Source organism: Mytilus galloprovincialis, chromosome 7 (assembly GCF_965363235.1).
Source record: "Mytilus galloprovincialis chromosome 7, xbMytGall1.hap1.1, whole genome shotgun sequence".
Taxonomy (NCBI): domain Eukaryota; kingdom Metazoa; phylum Mollusca; class Bivalvia; order Mytilida; family Mytilidae; genus Mytilus; species Mytilus galloprovincialis.
This window is the reverse complement of record NC_134844.1, coordinates 63,176,964-63,200,092: the sequence shown is the minus strand read 5'-3', so window position 1 is coordinate 63,200,092 and position 23,129 is coordinate 63,176,964. Positions and strand designations below refer to the sequence as shown.

The window sequence follows — 23,129 nt, the reverse complement described above, 5'->3', positions numbered from 1 at the left end:
CACACAAGCCGCAAATATCAATTCACAAATGTTTCGTTTGACAAAACTGAGAAATCAAACCATAAACGTCAACTACATACACATTTTTATTATAAGTAATCATCAGTACATCTTTGTAGAGCTCATTTCCTGATGCTTGCAGAGTGAGGCTTTTGGTTGATATTGCTTGCTTTGTTTGTGCAAATCTTTGCAAAAGCATTATAATTAAGATTTGTAATTGCAAACAATATAGATAGGCATAATTAAACCTATTAAACCTAGCGGGAATTTCTCGCTACATTGAAGACCTGTTGGTGACCTTCTGCTGTTGTTTTTTTATTTGGTCGGGTTGTTGTCCCTTTGACACATTCCCCATTTTCATTCTCAATTTTATAATTAAACCTATATATATATATCATTATATTTTGAAAAAAATATGATATATTCTACTCTACAAGCATTTGGAAATCAGATCTAGCGTAAATCCCGTTATTCAATTCAAATAAATGATCATTGTTTACACTTACTGCAGTTTATGTTTATCACGTATATGATGTCTCCTTATCAAATGATAATTATACAAAGAACACTTATTCTCTGTGAGAGAGGCTTGTTCCTTTTTTATTATTTCATCCTTAATTTTTTATTAATGAAGAATGTGGAAAGATAGACTGTTTCCATTGACATGTGAAAAAAAGTTAATGTAATTATTTAAATCTAAATATAGAAACCAGTCAACTAAATATCATGTGATATTTAAATGAGAACTAAAATAGATTTGTTTAATACTTTCGATCATATCAGTGACATTGTATTCCTGATTTAAGTATATTTTGTTGTTACGAATTCATAACTTATAAATAGAAAACTATTAAAACATTTAAAAGTCTAACTAAAAATAAATAATTATATTTTAGTACTTTTATATATTGATTGCCATTATCTATTTAGGTCGACTTAACAGATACAATTCAAGTTAATTTTTATATCACTTGGTAAAATAAATAATACTATCAACTTGATGACGCAAAAACCACCTCCGCAGATAATTGTTAATACAACAATTCAAGGTAAGTTCATCAATTGTTGCAAACTCTTGTATACTAAAGCATTGTTTGAAATTTGTAGGTAAAGGGGAACAATCCTTGATACCATCATATGCTTACTTTCCATGTGATTTCGGTATGCAACAAATGAGCAATGGGGTCTATAGCATTGATGCAGTAAATCTAAGTAAAATGGCAAAAGGGTAAACAGCAAAAATACCGAACTCTACAAAAATTAAAAAAGGGAATCTCCTATTCAAATAACGAAGCAAAAAGCCCAAACACAAAAAAAAAACGACTGTCGTATTCCTGACTTTGTAGAGACATTTCCTTATGAAGAAAGTAGTTGATTAAAACCGAACAGATGACACATATGTATATTACAATACGGAAGAGACTAAAAGAAAGTGCTTAAAATCGCCTGAGATAGCTTTGCCCACTAAAGTTTCAAACTAAGTCTACGTGTGATATACATTATATCAGACATTATTCTTTTAAAATCTAGACACATTATGAACCGACGTCCACCGAAACATATTGATTTGCCTTCTTTGTTCAATTAGTTGGATAACCTTCTAAAATGATCTTAAAACAACAGGTTGGAACTCTATAGATGTATATGTACATCTTTATCATCTTAACAACAATATAAATTGAAAGGAGATTAATACAAGAGCATTTGAAATTGTCTAACGTCAACTATTTAGAAACCTTTAGAACATTGATAGTTGCTGTAAATTCAATTCCAGTTTTTGTTAGGGGAGGGGTCGTGTTGCTTTGTCTTTTGATTTATATGTTGTGTCTTCTGTACTATTATTTGTCTACTTGTCTTGTTATTTGTAGCCATGGCATTGTCAGTTAATTTTCGATCTATGAGATTGACTATTCCTCTGGTATCGTTCGTTCCTCTTCAATAATAATTAGCTCAACATCTTAACTGATTATATTTAGATATCAGTATTTATTCTTTTAAACACATATGCATTTCAGAATGTCAATAGAAGTTGATCCTAAAAACACTTCAATTTCAGACAGAATGGCTTTTGTACTAGGCTATACTGGCGAAACAGGAAAAGCATTGGTCAAAGAACTTAGTAAGAGAAAAGTATTTAGGAAAGTTATGCTAATTGGAAGGAGAGAAGTTCAGTTTGAAAAAGATTTAGGACCAGAGTTTGTAAGTACATGATAAATGATAAAAACATATAATGCGTTAAAACTAATAAATTAATTTTCATTTTAGTCGACATATGAATAAATGAACATTGCCAGAAAAGACAATAACCGCCTGATACCATGTTTGCAGTATGGTATATCACCTTTTGGATATAGTTTATAGTTTAGTAACTATATGTTTATTACAACTAAGTTACTGTGAACATCAAATCATCAGTATCTAGACGATCGAATGATTTTTTTGAAAACAATTACCTACCATGATATAGATAAATTTAAACTTGGCTATAACAACAATATGCTTATAACTAGTGCATTAACGTCTTGCAAGATTTCCAATTAAATTTCAAATTTGTATCATACATGTATACTTATTAGTGTTCAAGCTTGTCATAGTCAGCATGTCTGATGAACGGGAGCGTTAACCTCTATTTTTTTTTTACATCAAACTGCCAAAACACTATACACTGTACCTTATATAAACCAGGAAAGTTAGTACTTGTATGACCATTCTGGAAAATACTTATCAAACGGAATAGTGTTTATCATACTCTACTAATTTATAAAATATTCAGTGAATGATAATGGAGGAATCACAATCAAATACAGTTACCTGTTATATTTTTTTTACGACAGGAACAAAAGGTGGTCGATTTTGATCGTTTAAACGACTACAAACATGATTTTCAAGACCTGGATACAGGATTTTGCTGCATTGGTACCAGTAAAGCGAAATCTGGTGGAAAAGTTGGTATGTCTTACTTATTTATGTTGTCGTAAAATCGTAATGAAAGTACCATGACGTTTACAATAAAACAGTGTTATTTAAAAGCATAGAAACGAATTTGTTGTTCGCACTGAGTGCGATTGTTTGACCTTTATTTGTATTTATATTTCTTAAGATCAAAAGGATATGCTTGAAAACAAATTGAAGCGTTCTTTAGAACTAAGTGATAGGATAGAAGTATCACGATTGAACATATTTAATATTGTCATCCCACAAAATACAATAATTCATATAGGGGCACTAGCTATGAGATATATAAAAACCTAAAGTAATAATTTGTTTTGTTCAATCATTAATGAAAGTGAAATTAGCAAGAGATTGACAGCGCAAGAAATGGCAACATTTGAGTTGACACAAAGATTAATCACTACAGTTAATTGACTGTTTCCATAAAAAAAACATTCTTATACAGTTGAAACGATGATATACATATAATTGTTTTTATTTATTATATGAAATTAAACGGACCATGAGAAATCTAATTGAGCGAGTTGCTTAATCTATTATAGTTATTTCGCTTATATGGTCATTTGAGGTGTTCGAGGGTCAACTCGTTAATTAATTAAATGGCGTCTATACTAAAACATACACGAAGCGGGGCTGCATTTTATCGAGCTCACGGCAAACTGTTTATTTAAGACTTTCAATAGTTTGAATAAATTTTTAGCATTGTTATAAATCAAATATGATAATTTGAGTGAAATCGGTGAACACGAAGTTGACAGTTAAGGCCCCTTTAAAATTGGAAAAAGCAAAGTAAATTAGTCTTTTGTAGACGAAACGCGCGTCTGGCGTATTTACAAAATTTAGTCCTGGTATCTATGATGAGTTTATCTAAGGATAGACAATAGTTCCGAACGCACTCTCAGTTGATGCAAAAACGGAGATCTTAATTAAGCCTGACAAAACAAAATGCTCGACTGCATCAACCAACAAAATAAAATGAGAGCAGCTATCTTGGTATAGGTATAGGTACATGTACATGTAGTACATGAGGTATGTAATCGTTTACCATCCTTAATAAACAGACAAATGTCTCAAAAAGGGGCCCCTAAACACTTTTGTTGTTTCGAGTCAAGAATCTAGTAGGTATAATGTTAATTTATTAAAAAACCTGATTTTCAGTTTGAGGTTTTAGAACTTAAAGTTGGTTTTTGAAAGTATTCAAGTAATGCATTCAATAACATATGTTAATTGTTTACTTAAAACGTTATATTTTATTAATAGGCTGGATTTATTAAAGTAGATCATGATTATGAAGTCAATTCCGCAGCGATGGCTAAATCTGTAGGATGCAATCATTTCGTATTAGTATCTTCTTATGGTGCGAACAAGGACAGCAGTTTTCTTTATATAAAAACAAAGGTAATGTTTCCAATACTGAAAAACGTTGATATTGTGTGTTATAACATTCAAGATGATTTTTTATGTTATTATATTTCCACTATTTTCAGAACTATGACCAAAATGCTTTTATATTCTTAATCAGACATTTATGCTGAATTTTCATACAATGACATTTACTGATACCTTTGACCATGAAGCTTTAAATCGTACAGGAGACATTACATATACACATGTTACAATAAATACCGAACGTCGTGTAGACCAACCTTGTTTTTTGTCTTTCTACGCTTTATTTTTGACAAACTCGTAAAAGTAAATACTACCTGACATATGTAACATTTAAACTTGTTGATGTTATACTTATTTTCAGGGCCAAGTTGAAGAAGACCTCAAAGCAATCTGTTTTGACAATCTATCAATTTTTCGACCAGGGTATTTATCTTATAACGTTTATGTGATGTTCAGGTAGCTCTTTTGAAGCAACACAACATTTATCAAGTGTCTTGTATTTAACCATAAAATTCTATTTCACCATTTTACATCTACTTGTTTTCCAAAATCATATGACTCGTTATACTAGGTCAATGTCTATTGTTTATTCATCTATGTTAATATCTTTAGTCTTTATGTGATGTCTGCACAAGGAAACAATCTCACAGAAGCAATTTCTATGACGCATCGCAAAATCGAAAAAAAATCTTAATGATGATGATAATAAACATTTTAAAGCCGTGCACAGAAAAAAGCAGTTTGCTCGTGAATGAGATCAAATTATATAAACGATACAAAACAACGGAAGATATGTTTTTTTACGGTGACCAATAGTTGTTAATGTCTGTGTCATGTTGGTCTCTTGTGGACAGTTGTCTCATTGGCAATCATATCACATTTTTTTTAAATATTTTTACAGTTTTTGTACAAGTGAAAGTGCTACTCTTCACCAAACAATCCGTATTGATAAAAAGTTAAATCACAAAAATACCGAAAGCCAAGAAAAGTCAAAACGAAAAGTCCCTGATCAAATAACAAAATTAGAAGCTGTTTCATATCAAACCAAGAGATAAAAACTCTCATATTCCTGACTTGGAACAAGGATTTTTCATGTAGGAAATTATAGAAAGAACCCGTTTTTATGGCTAGCTAAGCCTCTCACTTGTATGACAGTCACAAACAATTTCATTTTTTGACGACGACATTTGAACAAAAGAAACAGACATAATAGATACACAATATTTTTTTTTATTTTTAAACACTTTTATGAAACATTAAATCCCGTTATGATTTAAGATATCTGTTTTCAAAAATTAGTTTTATCAATTATACAAAGACAAAAGATTTGGCATTGAAATAGAGGCACATGTATCCAACTTGTTTCGAATAGCCATGGAACAATATATACTAGTCAACAAAAGAAACGATACACGACTTTGAAATAAAATTTATCAAAAAGTATTAAATATAAAACAAAATGAGATACACTATTTTTAAAAGCTTTCATTTGCAATGTATGCACATGTGATAATGAAAATCAAAACTTCTCGGAAAGTATCTAAATTCCAGGTAAACGATCATAGTGTGCAAATTAGTTTTGCGGTAAGTTGAAAAAAAAATCAACACATAATTGTCTAAGTACTAAATAAAATTTCAAATTTGTTTAAAAATATTCAATATGCTAATCAAGTTATGTTCATGTTGTCACTAATGGGTTGAAATATTGTTTTTTTCCAATTTTTTTTGAAATCTCAAAAAATGCAAATTTTTTTTTTATGTTCGTCTCAAATCAATGCTTTAGATATGAAAACAACACATAGTAAATTTGGAACATTTCGGATTAGTTTTAAGAGTGTTACCGCTTTTTGAATATCACTTTAAACATACTGTCTATATGTTAAATCAATTGATAATGTATACGGATACTTTAACGATTTCTCGTGGGGCCGAACTTTGCTTAACAAATAAACGAAGAAACTGTATGAATTTAAAAACAAATTGATGGCAAATATTGTCTTAATCTTTAAATTAGAGGTTGACATCATTAATTGGAACTTCTGTTTTTAAAATTGTCGTTTTATGTAAATGTTGTAAAAAAAAAAAAGAGAAAAAACGTCACGAAAGCAATTTTTTTTAAACGGATTTATATTTCCATTTTGATTAAGTATTACTACCTTCACTATTTGTATAATAAAATGAACGGACAACTTTATCTTTAATTGAAAAAAAAAAGTCTTGTATCGTTTCTTTTGTTGACTAGTATAGTATGTGTTCTATCGAAACTGTACTTTTTTATATACACGAAGAGCCCCTTTATACTATGTAAATGGAGATATAACCCAAAATTGTATCACCTGTTGAAAATTTCAAAAGGTATACAATCGAAACGCGATATGATTTTATTCTCATTTTCATTTTTTTTTTCAAATGTAGAAAAGCAAAAATCTAAAAAGAGGGAAATAAATCTTTACAAGATTCCTTGATTAATTTCAACTCTACTAGAACACACCCGCGAAATCGCGGGCATATACAGCTTGTAAACTGTTGTAGGATGATTTTTTGTAAAAGATATTTTGACTGGAGAATTTCATATAAGGTATCAAAAAGCCCTCCGTTATGTGTTTCCTTTCTGTTAAATTCGATTATTTTTTTGTGTTTTTGGCCTTATGCCACAATTATTCTTCCTCTTTGGTACAATGCATTTTTTGATAAAAGTCAAATTAAATTAAAAATTTGCACCGCTTCAATCATGAAACAAATGAAGCTGCTTACATACCATTATTATTAGATAATAAAATGTGCTTGTAGAACAATCCATCAGTGCTTTTCCATTTGAAAGCCCTATTAACATACCAATGGTAGGATTTGAATCTCGTATAAATGACTAACGCTCATTTGAGGGGTGGTCTGAGGGGCCCTGATTCTGAAATCCCGAGCTTTTTGATGAAGTTGAAGTTCAATCAAATCGAAACTTAGTAAATATGTTCTCTATGATATGATCTTTCTAATTTTAATGCCAAATTAGATTTTACCCCATTTCACGGTCAAAACATAGCAAATGATAGTGCCGATCGGATGTGGCATCTGTTAACTATGGACACATTCTTGTTTTTCATAGGGCCTGTGTCGTTAAATCTTAAACAAAACATGATAATTTAGGCTATGTCTGTGTCGTTATTTACGTGACGATAAGTGAATGAAAAAAATGATTGTGTTGATTTTCACACCGGCTGTTTCGTTGCTTACACTTGGGACAACATATAACGATTCAGTCATTGTGAAAATGGCTTGCATGAATCTTAAATAAAACATGATAATATAGGCTATGCATGTGTCGTTATTTACGTGACGATAAGTGAATTACACAAATGATTTGTTTATTTTCACACGGCCTGGATTGTTGTTTACACTTGGGACAATATTCTTATAAAACGATTCAGTCAATGAATCTTAAATAAAACATGATAATATAGGGTATGTAAGGGAGCTACCATTTGATTTTTATTGGGAGGGGGGAGGGGGCTAGGATGAAATTTATAAAAAATAGGCAGGACAGGAGTTTTGAGTAAAAAAAAAGGCAGGCTGAGACATTTGCAAAAAAAAAGTCAGGACGATAATTTAGGTAAAAAAAGTCAGGATAAAAAAAAAAAAAAAAGGCACGACCGAACAGAGTGAAAAATAAAAAGGCAGGACAGAGATTACAGCTAAAAAAAAATCAAATTTTTCATCCTAGCCCCCCACCCCCCACCCCCATAAAAATCAAATGGTAGCTCCCTAGTGTCAATTTACAAAACTTCTGGGAAAATAAACGGAAGAGGAAGTTGTCTATGAATAAAAGCCGGGGTGATGACGGACACATATCCGGACTTCTTTTTTTCCGTTTTTCTCCCAAAATAACCGAAACTGAATAATCATGAGAATGGATGACAAATGCGACTATGCATGGTACCTATTGGACATACAGTTACAATGATCAATTTATTGTGGAAGGAGGAGAAGCGACACCCAAAATGAGGTCTTCTCGTTTAATAGTATAGATTCTGGGATGCTAATTCTTTTTGGGTTCATATTACATGTAGTAAGACAAAATAATTCCTTTTTCAGAATGTTACTATGTGAAAGGGTAGAAAGAAGACCAATTGAAGCATGCATTAGATTTTGCTGGAAACCGATGCCACGATGGTTTGTTAAAGAAGGCGCTATCAACACAGATGACTTAGCTGCAGCCATGGTGAACAAAGCTTTGACTCCATCTCCTGAAAAGGTGGAAACCATTGAAAACAAACAAATATATGAGTTAATTTGAACGTATTCTATATAAAATAGTTTTCATAGTCGAACTCATATTAAAATTTATTAAGGTATCATAAAAACAATTGCAGCAGTTTTCTTTATATAAAAACAAAGGTAATGTTTCCAATACTGAAAAACGTTGATATTGTGTGTTATAACATTCAGGATGATTTTTTTTATGTTATTATATTTCCACTATTTTCAGAACTATGACCAAAATGCTTTTATATTCTTAATCAGACATTTATGCTGAATTTTCATACAATGGCATTTACTGATACCTTTGACCATGAAGCTTTAAATCGTACAGGAGACATTACATATACACATGTTACAATAAATACCGAACGTCGTGTAGACCAACCTTGTTTTATGTCTTTCTACGCTTTATTTTTGACAAACTCGTAAAAGTAAATACTACCTGACATATGTAACATTTAAACTTGCTGATGTTATACTTATTTTCAGGGCCAAGTTGAAGAAGACCTCAAAGCAATCTGTTTTGACAATCTATCAATTTTTCGACCAGGGTATTTATCTTATAACGTTTATGTGATGTTCAGGTAGCTCTTTTGAAGCAACACAACATTTATCAAGTGTCTTGTATTTAACCATAAAATTCTATTTCACCATTTTACATCTACTTGTTTTCCAAAATCATATGACTCGTTATACTAGGTCAATGTCTATTGTTTATTCATCTATGTTAATATCTTTAGTCTTTATGTGATGTCTGCACAAGGAAACAATCTCACAGAAGCAATTTCTATGACGCATCGCAAAATCGAAAAAAAATCTTAATGATGATGATAATAAACATTTTAAAGCCGTGCACAGAAAAAAACAGTTTGCTCGTGAATGAGATCAAATTATATAAACGATACAAAACAACGGAAGATATGTTTTTTTACGGTGACCAATAGTTGTTAATGTCTGTGTCATGTTGGTCTCTTGTGGACAGTTGTCTCATTGGCAATCATATCACATTTTTTTTTAATATTTTTACAGTTTTTGTACAAGTGAAAGTGCTACTCTTCACCAAACAATCCGTATTGATAAAAAGTTAAATCACAAAAATACCGAAAGCCAAGAAAAGTCAAAACGAAAAGTCCCTGATCAAATAACAAAATTAGAAGCTGTTTCATATCAAACCAAGAGATAAAAACTCTCATATTCCTGACTTGGAACAAGGATTTTTCATGTAGGAAATTATAGAAAGAACCCGTTTTTATGGCTAGCTAAGCCTCTCACTTGTATGACAGTCACAAACAATTTCATTTTTTGACGACGACATTTGAACAAAAGAAACAGACATAATAGATACACAATATTTTTTTTTATTTTTAAACACTTTTATGAAACATTAAATCCCGTTATGATTTAAGATATCTGTTTTCAAAAATTAGTTTTATCAATTATACAAAGACAAAAGATTTGGCATTGAAATAGAGGCACATGTATCCAACTTGTTTCGAATAGCCATGGAACAATATATACTAGTCAACAAAAGAAACGATACACGACTTTGAAATAAAATTTATCAAAAAGTATTAAATATAAAACAAAATGAGATACACTATTTTTAAAAGCTTTCATTTGCAATGTATGCACATGTGATAATGAAAATCAAAACTTCTCGGAAAGTATCTAAATTCCAGGTAAACGATCATAGTGTGCAAATTAGTTTTGCGGTAAGTTGAAAAAAAAATCAACACATAATTGTCTAAGTACTAAATAAAATTTCAAATTTGTTTAAAAATATTCAATATGCTAATCAAGTTATGTTCATGTTGTCACTAATGGGTTGAAATATTGTTTTTTTCCAATTTTTTTTGAAATCTCAAAAAATGCAAATTTTTTTTTTATGTTCGTCTCAAATCAATGCTTTAGATATGAAAACAACACATAGTAAATTTGGAACATTTCGGATTAGTTTTAAGAGTGTTACCGCTTTTTGAATATCACTTTAAACATACTGTCTATATGTTAAATCAATTGATAATGTATACGTATACTTTAACGATTTCTCGTGGGGCCGAACTTTGCTTAACAAATAAACGAAGAAACTGTATGAATTTAAAAACAAATTGATGGCAAATATTGTCTTAATCTTTAAATTAGAGGTTGACATCATTAATTGGAACTTCTGTTTTTAAAATTGTCGTTTTATGTAAATGTTGTAAAAAAAAAAAAGAGAAAAAACGTCACGAAAGCAATTTTTTTTTAAACGGATTTATATTTCCATTTTGATTAAGTATTACTACCTTCACTATTTGTATAATAAAATGAACGGACAACTTTATCTTTAATTGAAAAAAAAAGTCTTGTATCGTTTCTTTTGTTGACTAGTATAGTATGTGTTCTATCGAAACTGTACTTTTTTATATACACGAAGAGCCCCTTTATACTATGTAAATGGAGATATAACCCAAAATTGTATCACCTGTTGAAAATTTCAAAAGGTATACAATCGAAACGCGATATGATTTTATTCTCATTTTCATTTTTTTTTCAAATGTAGAAAAGCAAAAATCTAAAAAGAGGGAAATAAATCTTTACAAGATTCCTTGATTAATTTCAACTCTACTAGAACACACCCGCGAAATCGCGGGCATATACAGCTTGTAAACTGTTGTAGGATGATTTTTTGTAAAAGATATTTTGACTGGAGAATTTCATATAAGGTATCAAAAAGCCCTCCGTTATGTGTTTCCTTTCTGTTAAATTCGATTATTTTTTTGTGTTTTTGGCCTTATGCCACAATTATTCTTCCTCTTTGGTACAATGCATTTTTTGATAAAAGTCAAATTAAATTAAAAATTTGCACCGCTTCAATCATGAAACAAATGAAACTGCTTACATACCATTATTATTAGATAATAAAATGTGCTTGTAGAACAATCCATCAGTGCTTTTCCATTTGAAAGCCCTATTAACATGCCAATGGTAGGATTTGAATCTCGTATAAATGACTAACGCTCATTTGAGGGGTGGTCTGAGGGGCCCTGATTCTGAAATCCCGAGCTTTTTGATGAAGTTGAAGTTCAATCAAATCGAAACTTAGTAAATATGTTCTCTATGATATGATCTTTCTAATTTTAATGCCAAATTAGATTTTACCCCATTTCACGGTCAAAACATAGCAAATGATAGTGCCGATCGGATGTGGCATCTGTTAACTATGGACACATTCTTGTTTTTCATAGGGCCTGTGTCGTTAAATCTTAAACAAAACATGATAATTTAGGCTATGTCTGTGTCGTTATTTACGTGACGATAAGTGAATGAAAAAAATGATTGTGTTGATTTTCACACCGGCTGTTTCGTTGCTTACACTTGGGACAACATATAACGATTCAGTCATTGTGAAAATGGCTTGCATGAATCTTAAATAAAACATGATAATATAGGCTATGCATGTTTCGTTATTTACGTGACGATAAGTGAATTACACAAATGATTTGTTTATTTTCACACGGCCTGGATTGTTGTTTACACTTGGGACAATATTCTTATAAAACGATTCAGTCAATGAATCTTAAATAAAACATGATAATATAGGGTATGTAAGGGAGCTACCATTTGATTTTTATTGGGAGGGGGGGAGGGGGCTAGGATGAAATTTATAAAAAATAGGCAGGACAGGAGTTTTGAGTAAAAAAAAAAGGCAGGCTGAGACATTTGCAAAAAAAAAGTCAGGACGATAATTTAGGTAAAAAAAGTCAGGATAAAAAAAAAAAAAAAAAGGCACGACCGAACAGAGTGAAAAATAAAAAGGCAGGACAGAGATTACAGCTAAAAAAAAATCAAATTTTTCATCCTATCCCCCACCCCCCACCCCCATAAAAATCAAATGGTAGCTCCCTAATGTCAATTTACAAAACTTCTGGGAAAATAAACGGAAGAGGAAGTTGTCTATGAATAAAAGCCGGGGTGATGACGGACACATATCCGGACTTCTTTTTTTCCGTTTTTCTCCCAAAATAACCGAAACTGAATAATCATAAGAATGGATGACAAATGCGACTATGCATGGTACCTATTGGACATACAGTTACAATGATCAATTTATTGTGGAAGGAGGAGAAGCGACACCCAAAATGAGGTCTTCTCGTTTAATAGTATAGATTCTGGGATGCTAATTTTTTTTGGGTTCATATTACATGTAGTAAGACAAAATAATTCCTTTTTCAGAATGTTACTATGTGAAAGGGTAGAAAGAAGACCAATTGAAGCATGCATTAGATTTTGCTGGAAACCGATGCCACGATGGTTTGTTAAAGAAGGCGCTATCAACACAGATGACTTAGCTGCAGCCATGGTGAACAAAGCTTTGACTCCATCTCCTGAAAAGGTGGAAACCATTGAAAACAAACAAATATATGAGTTAATTTGAACGTATTCTATATAAAATAGTTTTCATAGTCGAACTCATATTAAAATTTATTAAGGTATCATAAAAACAATTGCAGCAGTTTTCTTTATATAAAAACAAAGGTAATGTTTCCAATACTGAAAAACGTTGATATTGTGTGTTATAACATTCAGGATGATTTTTTTTATGTTATTATATTTCCACTATTTTCAGAACTATGACCAAAATGCTTTTATATTCTTAATCAGACATTTATGCTGAATTTTCATACAATGGCATTTACTGATACCTTTGACCATGAAGCTTTAAATCGTACAGGAGACATTACATATACACATGTTACAATAAATACCGAACGTCGTGTAGACCAACCTTGTTTTATGTCTTTCTACGCTTTATTTTTGACAAACTCGTAAAAGTAAATACTACCTGACATATGTAACATTTAAACTTGTTGATGTTATACTTATTTTCAGGGCCAAGTTGAAGAAGACCTCAAAGCAATCTGTTTTGACAATCTATCAATTTTTCGACCAGGGTATTTATCTTATAACGTTTATGTGATGTTCAGGTAGCTCTTTTGAAGCAACACAACATTTATCAAGTGTCTTGTATTTAACCATAAAATTCTATTTCACCATTTTACATCTACTTGTTTTCCAAAATCATATGACTCGTTATACTAGGTCAATGTCTATTGTTTATTCATCTTTGTTAATATCTTTAGTCTTTATGTGATGTCTGCACAAGGAAACAATCTCACAGAAGCAATTTCTATGACGCATCGCAAAATCGAAAAAAAATCTTAATGATGATGATAATAAACATTTTAAAGCCGTGCACAGAAAAAAACAGTTTGCTCGTGAATGAGATCAAATTATATAAACGATACAAAACAACGGAAGATATGTTTTTTTACGGTGACCAATAGTTGTTAATGTCTGTGTCATGTTGGTCTCTTGTGGACAGTTGTCTCATTGGCAATCATATCACATTTTTTTTTAATATTTTTACAGTTTTTGTACAAGTGAAAGTGCTACTCTTCACCAAACAATCCGTATTGATAAAAAGTTAAATCACAAAAATACCGAAAGCCAAGAAAAGTCAAAACGAAAAGTCCCTGATCAAATAACAAAATTAGAAGCTGTTTCATATCAAACCAAGAGATAAAAACTCTCATATTCCTGACTTGGAACAAGGATTTTTCATGTAGGAAATTATAGAAAGAACCCGTTTTTATGGCTAGCTAAGCCTCTCACTTGTATGACAGTCACAAACAATTTCATTTTTTGACGACGACATTTGAACAAAAGAAACAGACGTAATAGATACACAATATTTTTTTAATTTTTAAACACTTTTATGAAACATTTAATCCCGTTATGATTTAAGATATCTGTTTTCAAAAATTAGTTTTATCAATTATACAAAGACAAAAGATTTGGCATTGAAATAGAGGCACATGTATCCAACTTGTTTCGAATAGCCATGGAACAATACATACTAGTCAACAAAAGAAACGATACACGACTTTGAAATAAAATTTATCAAAAAGTATTAAATATAAAACAAAATGAGATACACTATTTTTAAAACCTTTCATTTGCAATGTATGCACATGTGATAATGAAAATCAAAACTTCTCGGAAAGTATCTAAATTCCAGGTAAACGATCATAGTGTGCAAATTAGTTTTGCGGTAAGTTGAAAAAAAAATCAACACATAATTGTCTGAAGTACTAAATAAAATTTCAAATTTGTTTAAAAATATTCAATATGCTAATCAAGTTATGTTCATGTTGTTACTAATGGGTTGAAATATTGTTTTTTTCCAATTTTTTTTGAAATCTCAAAAAATGCAAATTTTTTTTTTATGTTCGTCTCATATCAATGCTTTAGATATGAAAACAACACACAGTAAATTTGGAACATTTCGGATTAGTTTTAAGAGTGTTACCGCTTTTTGAATATTACTTTAAACATACTGTCTATATGTTAAATCAATTGATAATGTATACGTATACTTTAACGATTTCTCGTGGGGCCGAACTTTGCTTAACAAATAAACGAAGAAACTGTATGAATTTAAAAACAAATTGATGGCAAATATTGTCTTAATCTTTAAATTAGAGGTTGACATCATTAATTGGAACTTCTGTTTTTAAAATTGTCGTTTTATGTAAATGTTGTAAAAAAAAAAAGAGAAAAAACGTCACGAAAGCAATTTTTTTTTAAACGGATTTATATTTCCATTTTGATTAAGTATTACTACCTTCACTATTTGTATAATAAAATGAACGGACAACTTTATCTTTAATTGAAAAAAAAGTCTTGTATCGTTTCTTTTGTTGACTAGTATAGTATGTGTTCTATCGAAACTGTACTTTTTTATATACACGAAGAGCCCCCTCATACTATGTAAATGGAGATATAACCCAAAATTGTATCACCTGTTGAAAATTTCAAAAGGTATACAATCGAAACGCGATATGATTTTATTCTCATTTTCATTTTTTTTTTTCAAATGTAGAAAAGCAAAAATCTAAAAAGAGGGAAATAAATCTTTACAAGATTCCTTGATTAATTTCAACTCTACTAGAACACACCCGCGAAATCGCGGGCATATACAGCTTGTAAACTGTTGTAGGATGATTTTTTGTAAAAGATATTTTGACTGGAGAATTTCATATAAGGTATCAAAAAGCCCTCCGTTATGTGTTTCCTTTCTGTTAAATTCGATTATTTTTTTGTGTTTTTGGCCTTATGCCACAATTATTCTTCCTCTTTGGTACAATGCATTTTTTGATAAAAGTCAAATTAAATTAAAAATTTGCACCGCTTCAATCATGAAACAAATGAAGCTGCTTACATACCATTATTATTAGATAATACAATGTGCTTGTAGAACAATCCATCAGTGCTTTTCCATTTGAAAGCCCTATTAACATGCCAATGGTAGGATTTGAATCTCGTATAAATGACTAACGCTCATTTGAGGGGTGGTCTGAGGGGCCCTGATTCTGAAATCCCGAGCTTTTTGATGAAGTTGAAGTTCAATCAAATCGAAACTTAGTAAATATGTTCTCTATGATATGATCTTTCTAATTTTAATGCCAAATTAGATTTTACCCCATTTCACGGTCAAAACATAGCAAATGATAGTGCCGATCGGATGTGGCATCTGTTAACTATGGACACATTCTTGTTTTTCATAGGGCCTGTGTCGTTAAATCTTAAACAAAACATGATAATTTAGGCTATGTCTGTGTCGTTATTTACGTGACGATAAGTGAATGAAAAAAATGATTGTGATGATTTTCACACCGGCTGGTTCGTTGCTTACACTTGGGACAACATATAACGATTCAGTCATTGTGAAAATGGCTTGCATGAATCTTAAATAAAACATGATAATATAGGCTATGCATGTGTCGTTATTTACGTGACGATAAGTGAATTACACAAATGATTTGTTTATTTTCACACGGCCTGGATTGTTGTTTACACTTGGGACAATATTCTTATAAAACGATTCAGTCAATGAATCTTAAATAAAACATGATAATATAGGGTATGTAAGGGAGCTACCATTTGATTTTTATTGGGAGGGGGGAAGGGGGCTAGGATGAAATTTATAAAAAATAGGCAGGACAGGAGTTTTGAGTAAAAAAAAAAGGCAGGCTGAGACATTTGCAAAAAAAAAGTCAGGACGATAATTTAGGTAAAAAAAGTCAGGATAAAAAAAAAAAAAAGGCAGGACCGAACAGAGTGAAAAATAAAAAGGCAGGACAGAGATTACAGCTAAAAAAAAATCAAATTTTTCATCCTAGCCCCCACCCCCCACCCCCATAAAAATCAAATGGTAGCTCCCTAATGTCAATTTACAAAACTTCTGGGAAAATAAACGGAAGAGGAAGTTGTCTATGAATAAAAGCCGGGGTGATGACGGACACATATCCGGACTTCTTTTTTTCCGTTTTTCTCCCAAAATAACCGAAACTGAATAATCATAAGAATGGATGACAAATGCGACTATGCATGGTACCTATTGGACATACAGTTACAATGATCAATTTATTGTGGAAGGAGGAGAAGCGACACCCAAAATGAGGTCTTCTCGTTTAATAGTATAGATTCTGGGATGCTAATTTTTTTTGGGTTCATATTACATGTAGTAAGACAAAATAATTCCTTTTTCAGAATGTTACTATGTGAAAGGGTAGAAAGAAGACCAATTGAAGCATGCATTAGATTTTGCTGGAAACCGATGCCACGATGGTTTGTTAAAGAAGGCGCTATCAACACAGATGACTTAGCTGCAGCCATGGTGAACAAAGCTTTGACTCCATCTCCTGAAAAGGTGGAAACCATTGAAAACAAACAAATATATGAGTTAATTTGAACGTATTCTATATAAAATAGTTTTCATAGTCGAACTCATATTAAAATTTATTAAGGTATCATAAAAACAATTGCAGCAGTTTTCTTTATATAAAAACAAAGGTAATGTTTCCAATACTGAAAAACGTTGATATTGTGTGTTATAACATTCAGGATGATTTTTTTTATGTTATTATATTTCCACTATTTTCAGAACTATGACCAAAATGCTTTTATATTCTTAATCAGACATTTATGCTGAATTTTCATACAATGGCATTTACTGATACCTTTGACCATGAAGCTTTAAATCGTACAGGAGACATTACATATACACATGTTACAATAAATACCGAACGTCGTGTAGACCAACCTTGTTTTATGTCTTTCTACGCTTTATTTTTGACAAACTCGTAAAAGTAAATACTACCTGACATATGTAACATTTAAACTTGTTGATGTTATACTTATTTTCAGGGCCAAGTTGAAGAAGACCTCAAAGCAATCTGTTTTGACAATCTATCAATTTTTCGACCAGGGTATTTATCTTATAACGTTTATGTGATGTTCAGGTAGCTCTTTTGAAGCAACACAACATTTATCAAGTGTCTTGTATTTAACCATAAAATTCTATTTCACCATTTTACATCTACTTGTTTTCCAAAATCATATGACTCGTTATACTAGGTCAATGTCTATTGTTTATTCATCTATGTTAATATCTTTAGTCTTTATGTGATGTCTGCACAAGGAAACAATCTCACAGAAGCAATTTCTATGACGCATCGCAAAATCGAAAAAAAATCTTAATGATGATGATAATAAACATTTTAAAGCCGTGCACAGAAAAAAACAGTTTGCTCGTGAATGAGATCAAATTATATAAACGATATGTAAATCAAAACTTCTCGGAAAGTATCTAAATTCCAGGTAAACGATCATAGTGTGCAAATTAGTTTTGCGGTAAGTTGAAAAAAAAATCAACACATAATTGTACTAAATAAAATTTCAAATTTGTTTAAAAATATTCAATATGCTAATCAAGTTATGTTCATGTTGTCACTAATGGGTTGAAATATTGTTTTTTTCCAATTTTTTTTGAAATCTCAAAAAATGCAAATTTTTTTTTTATGTTCGTCTCATATCAATGCTTTAGATATGAAAACAACACATAGTAAATTTGGAACATTTCGGATTAGTTTTAAGAGTGTTACCGCTTTTTTAATATTACTTTAAACATACTGTCTATATGTTAAATCAATTGATAATGTATACGTATACTTTAACGATTTCTCGTGGGGCCGAACTTTGCTTAACAAATAAACGAAGAAACCTTTTTCAGAATGTTACTATGTGAAAGGGTAGAAAGAAGACCAATTGAAGCATGCATTAGATTTTGCTGGAAACCGATGCCACGATGGTTTGTTAAAGAAGGCGCTATCAACACAGATGACTTAGCTGCAGCCATGGTGAACAAAGCTTTGACTCCATCTCCTGAAAAGGTGGAAACCATTGAAAACAAACAAATATATGAGTTAATTTGAACGTATTCTATATAAAATAGTTTCATAGTCGAACTCATATTAAAATTTATTAAGGTATCATAAAAACAATTGCAGCAGTTTTCTTTATATAAAAACAAAGGTAATGTTTCCAATACTGAAAAACGTTGATATTGTGTGTTATAACATTCAGGATGATTTTTTTTATGTTATTATATTTCCACTATTTTCAGAACTATGACCAAAATGCTTTTATATTCTTAATCAGACATTTATGCTGAATTTTCATACAATGGCATTTACTGATACCTTTGACCATGAAGCTTTAAATCGTACAGGAGACATTACATATACACATGTTACAATAAATACCGAACGTCGTGTAGACCAACCTTGTTTTATGTCTTTCTACGCTTTATTTTTGACAAACTCGTAAAAGTAAATACTACCTGACATATGTAACATTTAAACTTGTTGATGTTATACTTATTTTCAGGGCCAAGTTGAAGAAGACCTCAAAGCAATCTGTTTTGACAATCTATCAATTTTTCGACCAGGGTATTTATCTTATAACGTTTATGTGATGTTCAGGTAGCTCTTTTGAAGCAACACAACATTTATCAAGTGTCTTGTATTTAACCATAAAATTCTATTTCACCATTTTACATCTACTTGTTTTCCAAAATCATATGACTCGTTATACTAGGTCAATGTCTATTGTTTATTCATCTATGTTAATATCTTTAGTCTTTATGTGATGTCTGCACAAGGAAACAATCTCACAGAAGCAATTTCTATGACGCATCGCAAAATCGAAAAAAAATCTTAATGATGATGATAATAAACATTTTAAAGCCGTGCACAGAAAAAAACAGTTTGCTCGTGAATGAGATCAAATTATATAAACGATATGTAAATCAAAACTTCTCGGAAAGTATCTAAATTCCAGGTAAACGATCATAGTGTGCAAATTAGTTTTGCGGTAAGTTGAAAAAAAAATCAACACATAATTGTACTAAATAAAATTTCAAATTTGTTTAAAAATATTCAATATGCTAATCAAGTTATGTTCATGTTGTCACTAATGGGTTGAAATATTGTTTTTTTCCAATTTTTTTTGAAATCTCAAAAAATGCAAATTTTTTTTTTATGTTCGTCTCATATCAATGCTTTAGATATGAAAACAACACATAGTAAATTTGGAACATTTCGGATTAGTTTTAAGAGTGTTACCGCTTTTTTAATATTACTTTAAACATACTGTCTATATGTTAAATCAATTGATAATGTATACGTATACTTTAACGATTTCTCGTGGGGCCGAACTTTGCTTAACAAATAAACGAAGAAACCTTTTTCAGAATGTTACTATGTGAAAGGGTAGAAAGAAGACCAATTGAAGCATGCATTAGATTTTGCTGGAAACCGATGCCACGATGGTTTGTTAAAGAAGGCGCTATCAACACAGATGACTTAGCTGCAGCCATGGTGAACAAAGCTTTGACTCCATCTCCTGAAAAGGTGGAAACCATTGAAAACAAACAAATATATGAGTTAATTTGAACGTATTCTATATAAAATAGTTTTCATAGTCGAACTCATATTAAAATTTATTAAGGTATCATAAAAACAATTGCAGCAGTTTTCTTTATATAAAAACAAAGGTAATGTTTCCAATACTGAAAAACGTTGATATTGTGTGTTATAACATTCAGGATGATTTTTTTTATGTTATTATATTTCCACTATTTTCAGAACTATGACCAAAATGCTTTTATATTCTTAATCAGACATTTATGCTGAATTTTCATACAATGGCATTTACTGATACCTTTGACCATGAAGCTTTAAATCGTACAGGAGACATTACATATACACATGTTACAATAAATACCGAACGTCGTGTAGACCAACCTTGTTTTATGTCTTTCTACGCTTTATTTTTGACAAACTCGTAAAAGTAAATACTACCTGACATATGTAACATTTAAACTTGTTGATGTTATACTTATTTTCAGGGCCAAGTTGAAGAAGACCTCAAAGCAATCTGTTTTGACAATCTATCAATTTTTCGACCAGGGTATTTATCTTATAACGTTTATGTGATGTTCAGGTAGCTCTTTTGAAGCAACACAACATTTATCAAGTGTCTTGTATTTAACCATAAAATTCTATTTCACCATTTTACATCTACTTGTTTTCCAAAATCATATGACTCGTTATACTAGGTCAATGTCTATTGTTTATTCATCTATGTTAATATCTTTAGTCTTTATGTGATGTCTGCACAAGGAAACAATCTCACAGAAGCAATTTCTATGACGCATCGCAAAATCGAAAAAAAATCTTAATGATGATGATAATAAACATTTTAAAGCCGTGCACAGAAAAAAACAGTTTGCTCGTGAATGAGATCAAATTATATAAACGATACAAAACAACGGAAGATATGTTTTTTTACGGTGACCAATAGTTGTTAATGTCTGTGTCATGTTGGTCTCTTGTGGACAGTTGTCTCATTGGCAATCATATCACATTTTTTTTTAATATTTTTACAGTTTTTGTACAAGTGAAAGTGCTACTCTTCACCAAACAATCCGTATTGATAAAAAGTTAAATCACAAAAATACCGAAAGCCAAGAAAAGTCAAAACGAAAAGTCCCTGATCAAATAACAAAATTAGAAGCTGTTTCATATCAAACCAAGAAATAAAAACTCTCATATTCCTGACTTGGAACAAGGATTTTTCATGTAGGAAATTATAGAAAGAACCCGTTTTTATGGCTAGCTAAGCCTCTCACTTGTATGACAGTCACAAACAATTTCATTTTTTGACGACGACATTTGAACAAAAGAAACAGACGTAATAGATACACAATATTTTTTTAATTTTTAAACACTTTTATGAAACATTAAATCCCGTTATGATTTAAGATATCTGTTTTCAAAAATTAGTTTTATCAATTATACAAAGACAAAAGATTTGGCATTGAAATAGAGGCACATGTATCCAACTTGTTTCGAATAGCCATGGAACAATATATACTAGTCAACAAAAGAAACGATACACGACTTTGAAATAAAATTTATCAAAAAGTATTAAATATAAAACAAAATGAGATACACTATTTTTAAAACCTTTCATTTGCAATGTATGCACATGTGATAATGAAAATCAAAACTTCTCGGAAAGTATCTAAATTCCAGGTAAACGATCATAGTGTGCAAATTAGTTTTGCGGTAAGTTGAAAAAAAAATCAACACATAATTGTCTGAAGTACTAAATAAAATTTCAAATTTGTTTAAAAATATTCAATATGCTAATCAAGTTATGTTCATGTTGTCACTAATGGGTTGAAATATTGTTTTTTTCCAATTTTTTTTGAAATCTCAAAAAATGCAAATTTTTTTTTTATGTTCGTCTCATATCAATGCTTTAGATATGAAAACAACACATAGTAAATTTGGAACATTTCGGATTAGTTTTAAGAGTGTTACCGCTTTTTGAATATCACTTTAAACATACTGTCTATATGTTAAATCAATTGATAATGTATACGTATACTTTAACGATTTCTCGTGGGGCCGAACTTTGCTTAACAAATAAACGAAGAAACTGTATGAATTTAAAAACAAATTGATGGCAAATATTGTCTTAATCTTTAAATTAGAGGTTGGCATCATTAATTGGAACTTCTGTTTTTAAAATTGTCGTTTTATGTAAATGTTGTAAAAAAAAAAAAAAGAGAAAAAACGTCACGAAAGCAATTTTTTTTTAAACGGATTTATATTTCCATTTTGATTAAGTATTACTACCTTCACTATTTGTATAATAAAATGAACGGACAACTTTATCTTTAATTGAAAAAAAAAGTCTTGTATCGTTTCTTTTGTTGACTAGTATAGTATGTGTTCTATCGAAACTGTACTTTTTTATATACACGAAGAGACCCCTTATACTATGTAAATGGAGATATAACCCAAAATTGTATCACCTGTTGAAAATTTCAAAAGGTATACAATCGAAACGCGATATGATTTTATTCTCATTTTCATTTTTTTTTCAAATGTAGAAAAGCAAAAATCTAAAAAGAGGGAAATAAATCTTTACAAGATTCCTTGATTAATTTCAACTCTACTAGAACACACCCGCGAAATCGCGGGCATATACAGCTTGTAAACTGTTGTAGGATGATTTTTTGTAAAAGATATTTTGACTGGAGAATTTCATATAAGGTATCAAAAAGCCCTCCGTTA

At 30.6% G+C, this 23,129-nt stretch overlaps 1 protein-coding gene across 1 annotated transcript in view; it reads left to right on the top strand.

The window, feature by feature from the left end:
• Positions 1 to 937: 937 nt before the first annotated feature.
• LOC143083453 (uncharacterized) overlaps positions 938 to 23,129 on the top strand; it is a 41,106-nt gene continuing 18,914 nt past the window's right edge. The window contains exons 1-15 of the mRNA XM_076259708.1: positions 938 to 1,049; positions 2,016 to 2,199; positions 2,835 to 2,945; positions 4,213 to 4,350; positions 4,703 to 4,764; positions 8,428 to 8,587; positions 9,085 to 9,146; positions 12,811 to 12,970; positions 13,468 to 13,529; positions 17,191 to 17,350; positions 17,848 to 17,909; positions 18,713 to 18,872; positions 19,369 to 19,430; positions 20,234 to 20,393; positions 20,891 to 20,952. Coding sequence (XP_076115823.1) covers positions 2,017 to 2,199; positions 2,835 to 2,945; positions 4,213 to 4,350; positions 4,703 to 4,764; positions 8,428 to 8,587; positions 9,085 to 9,146; positions 12,811 to 12,970; positions 13,468 to 13,529; positions 17,191 to 17,350; positions 17,848 to 17,909; positions 18,713 to 18,872; positions 19,369 to 19,430; positions 20,234 to 20,393; positions 20,891 to 20,952 — 1,604 coding nt within the window. The 5' untranslated portion in view covers positions 938 to 1,049; position 2,016. The remainder of the gene's footprint in view (positions 1,050 to 2,015; positions 2,200 to 2,834; positions 2,946 to 4,212; positions 4,351 to 4,702; positions 4,765 to 8,427; positions 8,588 to 9,084; positions 9,147 to 12,810; positions 12,971 to 13,467; positions 13,530 to 17,190; positions 17,351 to 17,847; positions 17,910 to 18,712; positions 18,873 to 19,368; positions 19,431 to 20,233; positions 20,394 to 20,890; positions 20,953 to 23,129) is intronic.